The sequence below is a fragment of the Solanum tuberosum genome, unplaced genomic scaffold, assembly GCF_000226075.1.
Source record: "Solanum tuberosum cultivar DM 1-3 516 R44 unplaced genomic scaffold, SolTub_3.0 scf00189, whole genome shotgun sequence".
Classification (NCBI taxonomy): domain Eukaryota; kingdom Viridiplantae; phylum Streptophyta; class Magnoliopsida; order Solanales; family Solanaceae; genus Solanum; species Solanum tuberosum.
The window spans coordinates 1094632-1105231 of NW_006239113.1; the positions used below are offsets into that span (position 1 = coordinate 1094632).

Genomic DNA, 10600 nt, shown 5'->3' on the forward strand with positions numbered 1-10600 from the left:
CCTTACCAGCCCCCATCTCCCAAAAAAAAAAATTAAGTTTGTTTTGAAAAATATTTTCTACCCTAGTAAAAATAAAAGATATTTCTCAAAAAAAAAAAATCATTCATAAATCAAACACTAAAAATCTTTTCCGGAAAATATTTTCTACTCACCAACCAAACATGAGAAAATAAGTCAAAAATCAACTTGTTTTCCAGGAAAACATTTTCTAGGAAAACATTTTCCATGAAAACATTTTCCTTAGTACCAAACACACCCTAAGTATTCAATACAATTAGAAATTTATATTAAAAAAATTATGCTTTTATTTTAAAAAATAATCTAATAAACAATTCAATTTGATAAAGTAAGTCGATTTTAAGAAAATCATTGACATTCCTATCTGAAAAAATAGGAGATTGAATAATCTATAGGCCCTAAGCCCCTAAGCGTTGACATGTGAATGCCCCTCCCTAACTAGCTACGGCTATTTGATAACTGATTTAGAGGTGAGTTAGGTAGGTATTACATTCTACGTAATTATACTACATTTGATAAAGGGTTAGGAGAAAAATGATTTATGTATAAAATTGATGCAGTGTTTGATTTACAATTTAAAAACTCGCATAACAAAATGTACTCCTTCAATTATAATAGAGGGGTCTTGAATGGAGTAAAGTTTTAACTCTTCTAAAAAATTTCTAGAGTTTGGTCTTGGATGCAGCAGACACGGTTTCTCTTCATATAAACTGGGGAATGACATTACTGATAAATAATCAACATGTTTTGAAGAAAGCTCAAGAAGAAATCGACATGAAAATTGGTAAGGATAGATGGATAGATGACAATGATATTAAGGATTTGGTGTACCTTCAAGCTATCATTAAGGAGGTGTTACGATTATATCCACCAGGGCCTTTGTTAGTACCACATGAAAACACAGAGGATTGTGTTGTTAGTGGTTATCACATACCTAAAGGTACTAGACTATACACAAATGTCATGAAACTACAACGAGATCTTAAAATATGGTCAAATCCCGATCAATTCAATCCAGATAGATTCTTCACTACTGATATTGATTTTCGTGGTCAAGATTATGAGTTCATTCCATTTGGTTCTGGAAGACGATCTTGTCCTGGAATGACCTATGCGTTGCAAGTGGAGTACCTAACAATAGGTCATTTGATTCAAGGTTTCGATTATAAAACTCCATCGGATGAGCCTTTGGATATGAAAGAGGGACCTGGCATGACTATGCGTAAGGTAAATCCTATAGAAGTAATTATAACGCCTCGCCTCACACCAGACCTTTATAAAATTTAAGTAAGATGTTTCTATCTTTGTTGAAATCGCTTACTAATGCATAATTTCAATAAGATTAAATTATTAATCATGATTATGTATTAAACCTTTATATTTTATTTTTTTTGTGTGTGTATGAAGTTTGCATCAGTAAGTTAATCTCTAAACGCTCTTTAATTATATATTAGGTGCATAACTCAAAAGGTTTAGAATGTTAACTGTTTAGGTGAATATCAAGTGGTGTTATCAGTTTGTTTTAGGGCTAAGTATCAATTGATTCGGTTTAATTTTGAAATTTATCAATTTAACTTGTTAGTTTACAAATATGCTAAACTGTTATAGAATTTCTGTAACTTCAATTTATCAGTTATTCATTATATATATAAACAATAGGCCTAACACACTTATATCCTTTAATTTAGTCTCAACTGCATCTATGCTCTTCAACTTTGGAATGTGCACAAGTAGACAATACTAAAACATGTATAAGGTTGAATAAGGAGACGCATCCGTCTAACATGATCTAATACAAGTAAAAAACTACATATGATGCCACATAGGACCTGAATTACTACATAAAAAGCTAAATAGATTGTGAGTTTCTACTCGTAAAATTCTATACAAATTTAAGTGACAACATGCGCATGGTCAAAGTTGGATAACATGGTACCAAATGATATGCCTAACCAAAATATAGAACGGGTATACATAACAAAGCTTTACCAAAACCTGCCATCTGTATACAGAACGTGTGCATAACCATTCCACGTGTCACTTTTCTCCCTTGCCACGTCATATCACCAAATCCTCAACCACTTCCCCTTTAAACCCCCCAAAAAATAAATTCAAATTATACTCACAAAAAATCACAATCTTCAATCATTTATTTTATCCAAAAAAAAAAGAGCAAAATTAAATAGCTATGGCATTAGAATGGGTAATTCTAGGGTACGCTGCAGCAGCAGAAGCAGTTATGGTAATACTTTTGACTCTTCCGGGCACATACCCTTTACGTAAAGGTTTAATATCTGTAACCCGAAATCTCCTCAAACCGTTTCTTTCTGTAGTTCCGTTTTGTTTGTTCTTGTTGTTGGATATTTATTGGAAGTACGAGACTCGGCCGAGGTGTAAATCGGCCGAGTCTTGTACTCCCACGGAACTGATGAGGCATCAGAAATCAATTGTGAAGAGCCAGCGTAACGCGCTGTTAATCGCGTCCGCGTTGATGTTTTATTGGTTGCTTTATTCTGTGACTAGGTTGGTTACTCGAGTTGAACTATTGAATCAACGGGTTGAAAAGTTGAAGAATCAGGAATAATAATTCAAATGATAAAATATAAGTTAAATTAAGTAGTTGTGTTTTATATTATGTTTTTGAGTATTTCTTGTTTGGTTTCCTTTGTAATGGATTGCAAAGTTTTATGAGTATGGAGTTTATCGGTAATCTCTTCTTCTTTTTTTTGGATATAATGATATGCACGTAGCATGTATGTATGGTAATGTTTCTATTTATTTGTCACAAATTTTAAGAAAGTGTCTAGGCGGATTTGTTACCTCTAGGAAAATTGTTCGAGTTAGAATGGATTGGAGAGATGGTAGAGTGGTTTAAGGCGTAGTATTGGAATTGTTAGGTAGATTTTTTGTTTATTGAGGGTACGAATGGTTTATTGAAGGTACGAATTCCTCTTATTCGTTCGATAATTGATATTCGCATTATAGTTTGATTTACATTTTCGTGCATAACTTCGATAACACAAGTTAAGCTTAAGATACCAGTTGCTTCTCAAAAGAGAAGTTCAACGGCCTAAATCAGGTCTAAAGACATAAGTTCAGACATAAATTGGGGAATTTTCACGTATAGTCACTCGTAAATAGCTATTACGCTTCATAACTATACTTTGCTAATTACGTTTCATAGCTATAGGGAGGAGAGTGGCGAGTGAGAGATTGGGAGAGGGAGGAGAGAGGCGAGCGAGAGATGACAATAATTTGTATAATTCGCATTTCGTTTGTATAATTCGTGGGTACGTTTGTATAATTTGTGTGTTTTTTATATAATTGAGTAATATAAAGTCTGGAGTTATACAAATCTGATAAAACTCGAAATAATGAATTGGTACAAACATAAATATATGAACTTTAAACAATTATACAAATTATATTATACAAAGTATCTTATATAAATTATATTATACAAAATTTGAAAACTACATGTTTATATAAACTTTAAAAAATTATACACAAAAAGATTGAATTTATATGGTGATAAAATTGAAAAATCAAAGGAAATCATCGTCATATACAAATACAAATCAAATGAAGAATTGTTAGTTGTGAATTATAAAAAACGTGGCGAATTATACAAACGTGGCTAATTATACAAATTCGAAGTTAGCCTACGTAATTAATGGTTAATGTTAGTTGCGAGGGATAATTATAGCAAACTATAGTTGTGATGATTATTTAAGTGGTATAAATTTACTTAATCGCGTGATTTTTCCTAAATTTAATGACATAAATTATATCCATAGATAAAAACTCTCTCGACGTCTTGCCTCTAAATCAGATTTTTCAGAAGTCATGCTTCAAGCCAAACTCTGAATTTAATTATGTCTGATAAACTTAGGTCATAATTATTTGACCAGCAAATTTGACAAAAATTAATTATTAAGAAATAATTTGTAATCTCATTATTAAACAACTAATATATTTATCCATACCATGATATCAAATATGGAAATGATAATTTGAGGGGGAGATGTTTTGGAGTGAGTTTTGTTTGCAAAGATTTAGAGAAAAAAACACAAAAATAAATAAATCTTGTTTTGGGACTTGTTCAAGCTAGTGTCTTAGATATATTATTCAGTAGTTTTGATCCTTAAATTTGTCAGGAGTGACAAATTTTTAGTGTATTTTTTAGGAGTTTGAAGCTTTTTGAGGTGTAACTTTTGATATTTTGGTGTCTATTGTCTAGTGTAATTTTTTGTATTGTGATTTCTAGGTTTTGATAAGAATTTTAAGACATTACTGGTTAATTTTCTTGTATGTTTACATTTCTTTTTTGAGCCGAGTGTCTACCAGAAACATCTCTACCAATGTTTGCACACATTGTATCCTTTTTAAACCTTACTTGTGAGATTACATTGTGTATGTTGTCGTCGTTTTTTTTTTGACAAAAATAAAAAGCACTTAATTTTGACAAAATGGAGCTCAATGTTTGAAGTTCAAGCCAGTGTTGTAAAAGAGGCAAAATAGGAATACTTTTGTCTATGATTTTCTCTAAAGAAATACACTTTTTGCCTCTTTTTATTGTTCTTTAAGCCAAAGATTTATCGAAAACAACCTCTCTACTTTCTCAAGTTAAGGATAAAGTTTGAGTTTGATCTACCCACACCTGAGGATTAGAGTATGTTGTTGTTGTTGGCCATGACTGTTGTGGCTTGTAGATCATCTCAAATTGTAAAATTTACATACCTTCATTATTATTATTCGTTGTTCTTATTTCAATCAATTTATATAATGCACTTGACAGGATCGGAAACGGTGTTGGCAAATAACACTACAACCCGAACCTATTGTCAAAACTCTGTTTTTTGGGGAAAATGCTCAATATGTTACATGAATTTGCTGACATTACATGCTTCCGAGCTAGGGTCTATTGGAAACAACCTCTCTATCTTCACGACTCTTCTGGCTGATGTTTCAAGGACAATGTTGTGATTTGCATTATTATTGATACTTAATATTTATTTTCGTGTTGCAGGTCATGGTTCTTGTATATATCCAGGAAGGTACTAATTTAGTTATTTCTAAATTGCCCATAACTTGTTATTCTTGTTTGAGTTGTTTTACTATTACTTATGACTTTGTTTTATCTTTATGTTTTTTGTGTATTCCCTTTATATCCCACGAAACTGATGCAGCACCAGAAATCGGTTGTGAAGAGCCAGCGTAACGCGTTGTTGATCGCGTCCGCATTGATTACTTACTTGAACTCCCACCTTTGAATCAATGGATTGATGATAAGTTGTAAAATCAAGAATAGTAACTCTAACTATTTTTGTAATTTTCTTTTGAGTTGCTACTTGTTTAGTTTCTTTGTGATGATATGTACCTGACATCCTCTTTGTTTCAATTTGTTAGTCTGATATAATTCAACCTGTATTTTAAGAGTCTGTATTTCAATTTGTTTTATCTATAAAAGAAGAATGAGATTGCTAGGAGAATTTTAATAGTTTAGTTGGTTGATTATCCGAGTTCCTCTATTGTTTGTTTGATTCCTACGTTATAATTTCTCCACATTTCCCCTCCCTCCCACTCACCCCCAATTTGTTTATAAAAAAAAAAGAATGAGATTGCTAGCTAGTTAGGGTCCGTTCAAAATTGAACCAAAATCAATAGTTCGAATCAAAAAAAGTTATTGGTTTATTGATCATGAGTTATTGTTTTAGTGATTTTAGTAAGGGTTTTGATCTTTTTATTGAGTTTTCAGTTCTTAATGGTTTGAGGTTTCTTTTTGACGAGTTAATCGATAACCTGATATTAAATTAAATAATAATATTATATCATTTGGTTTATAATCCTTGTTTTAAAGTTCATCTATTTACTTCTAAGTGTCTCAAACTTTTGGCTATTCTTCGATGTGATGGTGTTTGTTTTTTAGCAAGATGCAATCTATCAACTCATGTGCATGATTCATTTGGTTTGTCATCTTATTTTAAAGTGATTTTAAATGTTAAATCTTAATGATTAAATCAGCAGTTGAATCGATAACGATCAATAACCGATAAGTTAATATCCTAATGATTCGATATTGGTTTAACATATCTATAAATTGATAAGTCAAACCAATAAACTTTAATACCGAATAGATTGATACGCAACCCAATAGCTAGTTATAGTTTTGACACTAATATTCTCTCTAATTAGCCATAACGAAATTACTCGTATAAACAAACTTATACTATTTAATTAGTTTGAATTAATTACCACGCGCAACCTCTTTTTAGCTCTAATTACATGTGCCTCTCTCATCTCTTATATACAAATACAAACTACACAAAACAAAATGCAAATTATACATATACAATTATATGACAAATATACAAATACAATTCGCCTCTCTCCACTCTCGCTCGCTTCTCTCTTGACTCTCCCTATCTCACTCGCCTCTCCCAATCTCGCTCGCCTATTTCCTCTCTTTCTCTCAATCTCGCTCGCCAGATATACAAATACATATGTATACCAATTATATATAAACAATTATCTGACAGATATACATATATAATTCGACAAATATACAAATACAATTCTCTACTCTCTGCCCTCTCTCAGTCGCCTCTTTCCTCCCTCTCCCAATCTCTCTTGTCTTTTTCCTCACTCTAATATGTAGCTACGAATCGTAATTAGAACTATAACTATATAGTCTAATTAAATTATTTTTTGTGACTACTTAAGAAATTTCCTCTAACACAAAATCTGCAAAAGAGCAAAGCAAAGCCTAAAAGTCTGTTAACTAATTTCTACATTGGGATTACATCAGATGGCCCAATATTATTTGAGACTTTTCATTGTGACAAGTACTTAATTATCAATCAAAAGGTCTCAGAGTCTCAGATTAGAGTTCCCTTGGATATCGTTAAGGAGCATTTTATCTTCAATTTGAAGTTTTTCAGTGTGAATTCAAATTTAATCGAAATCTAATGTTGATATCAAACACAGACTGAAAAACTAAAAAAAGTGATAAACTATACAAATTGGACTCATTAAGGGTCTGTTTGGAAAGCCACCAGGTAATTGGAATTGGTGTAATTACTAGGGTAGTAATTACCAGCCTAGTAATTACACAGTCTAGTAATTACACTGACCTGTTTGGTTGCTACAGTGTAATTACACATGTCCTGTTTGGATGCCACAGTGTAATTACATATGTTCTGTTTGGATGTACAATTGCAATCATAAAATTATAATAAATTTTAAAATAAAAATTAATTATTTAAAAGTTATACTAGACAAATAAGAAATTTTATAAATGACATTAAATTAAATATTTAAGATATATATTCTTTTTTGAAAATATATTAATTAATAAACATATTTACTGTAACTAATATTATGAAAAAATTATTGATTTATATTTTTTCAAATTAATATATTTCAATTGAATTGATCGTAACAACTAAAAGTATGAAGTTTCTATGAACATTGTGAAATGCATGTTTGATAAAATGAATAGTAATATATAAATAAAATATCATAAATTATTAACTGTTTGACAAAAAATATAATCTATCAAGTCTAATTAAAAAATGACGTGCAATGTAAATTCAATATTGCTAAAACAAATGAAACTGAAAATATAACATAAGTAATAAATTCAAAACAAAAAATTTAACATAATACTCTTGTAACAAATTTCAACATAGCAATAAATATGATTTATTTTTATTTCTTCATAATAAAGAAAACGTAAGTCTATAACCTTACTTAACAGTAAATTCTATTTTAATTTAAAAAATAGAATACTAATAAAATTATGCTAATGAGAAAATAAACATGACATAAAGAAATAGATAATACGAGAAAATTACATAGAATCACGTAAAGTAAGGTTGAGAACAAGAATAAAATGAAAAATAATAATAATAAAAAAAAAACTAGACTTTTACAAATTTTTAGAATAATAAAAATAAAAAAAAAAGAAATTAAAATAATAGAAGTAAAAAAAATAAAAACAAATTAAAATAATACAAGTAAAAGAAATAAAAACAAAAAAAATAAAAATAGAAATTTAAAAAAAAAAAGTAATCAGGTGGTAATTACATGTTGTAATTACCAGCAATTCACAGTCTCTGCCTGTGAATTGTAGAGTGTAATTACCCTGTGCCAATTACACCAATTACCTGCTGACCAAGTAATTACCTGTCCTTCCAAACAGGACAAGACAGTGTAATTACACCAATTACACCAAATCCAATTACCAGGGTGTCCTTCCAAACAGGCCCTAAGCGAAGTATTTGTCCGTTACAAATGCCTCGATAAAAGAGAACAAAATAATTAAAGACCCCTCTTATATCTGAATTCATTACTGACACTGTAAAAATTGACAATTGAATGGCATATATCAGAACTTTGCTCTCATTGGGCATTGCATAATCTTTGAACACTGTACAATCTTTGAATTAATTCATTTTCAAACCTTTTTTTTACAAATTTATTTTATTTTATACTTTCTCTGTTATTTTTACTTGATCATTATCAAGTTTATGCAATTTCAAGAAATAATAATAAACAAGTGCATTTTATTAGAAAATTAAAATTAATTAATATATAATTTCCATCTTAAAATTTTTGTTTAAAAATAAGTAATTGTGATTATAATAAAATAGAAAAATTAATTATTTTTATTGTAATATATTAAAAGTGATAAGTGATTTATTTATGAAAAATTAAATAAGTAAAAATGAACGGAAGGAAATCTATCACCAAGACATTGTTATCATTTTTATTTTTTTATAATTACATAATTTCTCCTTTTTCTACATAATTATTTTGTATGATCATGTTGAAGTATTTGACTAATCCAGTCAAATAGGCGTGGCCATGACATATTTTAGATCATCAATTTTAATGTGTTACAAATTTCATGTTTATTAAATGTATTTACAAAATATAAGTACTTTTTTTTTATATCAATTTATGTATATAAATTTCCTTTTTTGGGGTTAAATTTTATAAAAATATAATCATTTTTATATTTTATAAATAATTAATTTCAAACTTTCTACTCTCTCCGTTTACCATTTAAAAATTTAAGTCGTGTTAGATTACTACTTCAAATTAGTTGTTTCTTTTTGAATACTAGTAATTTGAAATAAAAGTGAAAATAGCTTCTTCTTTTTTTCAATTAGTTGAATTTTAGAATTTTTTTAAAAAAATTCTAAAATTCAACTAATTGAAAAAAAGAAGAAGCTATTTTCACTTTTATTTCAAATTACTAGTATTCAAAAAGAAACAACTAATTTGAAGTAGTAATCTAACACGACTTAAATTTTTAAATGGTAAACGGAGAGAGTAGAAAGTTTGAAATTAATTATTTATAAAATATAAAAATGATTATATTTTTATAAAATTTAACCCCAAAAAAGGAAATTTATATACATAAATTGATATAAAAAAAAAGTACTTATATTTTGTAAATACATTTAATAAACATGAAATTTGTAACACATTAAAATTGATGATCTAAAATATGTCATGGCCACGCCTATTTGACTGGATTAGTCAAACGTAAAAATTATGGTGATATTTGGAAGCGTTTAACTTAGAATTTTTTTTTAAAAATTCTAAAATTCAACTAATTGAAAAAAAGAAGAAGCTATTTTCACTTTTATTTCAAATTACTAGTATTCAAAAAGAAACAACTAATTTGAAGTAGTAATCTAACACGACTTAAATTTTTAAATGGTAAACGGAGAGAGTAGAAAGTTTGAAATTAATTATTTATAAAATATAAAAATGATTATATTTTTATAAAATTTAACCCCAAAAAAGGAAATTTATATACATAAATTGATATAAAAAAAAAGTACTTATATTTTGTAAATACATTTAATAAACATGAAATTTGTAACACATTAAAATTGATGATCTAAAATATGTCATGGCCACGCCTATTTGACTGGATTAGTCAAACGTAAAAATTATGGTGATATTTGGAAGCGTTTAACTTAGAATTTTTTTTTAAAAATTCTAAAATTCAACTAATTGAAAAAAAGAAGAAGCTATTTTCACTTTTATTTCAAATTACTAGTATTCAAAAAGAAACAACTAATTTGAAGTAGTAATCTAACACGACTTAAATTTTTAAATGGTAAACGGAGAGTCATTATACTAAAAATAATTATTTAACAATATTAGTCTAATTTTAAAAATCTAGAGATGTATGTCTATTTTCCTTTGTTTTTAAATACTATTCAATATTTAATACATTTTTCAAATCATTATTCAAAGGGAAATGTAGTAAATATTACCCATATTAGTTATTGTTTCTTAAAATATTTGTCAAATTAACCGTGGATAATTATTGTTGGACATATAACCTGATAATACTTATAAAGGCAGCAAAAAAGTGTTCTTTGGTGTCCCAAAAGAGACCTTCAAAGTTTCCATTTTATTTTATTTTTTGCTTCAATAAACAGAGCATCCTATGTTTTAATCTCAGCCCTTAGATCTCTCTCACAAATGTGAAATGCTTACAAAAACTGAATACATTTGAACAGAGTCCACTTTTCTCTACTTCACAATCACCAATACT

General features: G+C 28.5%; 2 protein-coding genes across 2 annotated transcripts in view; both read left to right on the forward strand.

Annotated features, from left to right (window-relative positions):
• The window catches only part of LOC102582216 (cytochrome P450 82C4-like), a 5294-nt gene extending 3874 nt beyond the window's left edge, over window positions 1-1420 (forward strand). The window contains exon 2 of the mRNA XM_015312170.1: window positions 685-1420. Within this exon, the coding sequence (XP_015167656.1) occupies window positions 685-1305 (621 nt within the window). The 3' untranslated portion in view covers window positions 1306-1420. The remainder of the gene's footprint in view (window positions 1-684) is intronic.
• Window positions 1421-2187: 767 nt separating this feature from the next.
• LOC102581892 (uncharacterized) lies at window positions 2188-2726 on the forward strand. Its single transcript, XM_006355008.2, has one exon. The coding sequence runs from the start codon at window positions 2207-2209 to the stop codon at window positions 2600-2602; it is 396 nt and encodes a 131-aa protein (XP_006355070.1). The 5' UTR covers window positions 2188-2206; the 3' UTR covers window positions 2603-2726.
• Window positions 2727-10600: the final 7874 nt, after the last annotated feature.

Bases quoted from the DNA above. Each gene is read 5' to 3' on its own strand.
- LOC102581892 (XM_006355008.2), top strand. From the start codon at position 2,207: ATGGCATTAGAATGGGTAATTCTAGGGTACGCTGCAGCAGCAGAAGCA.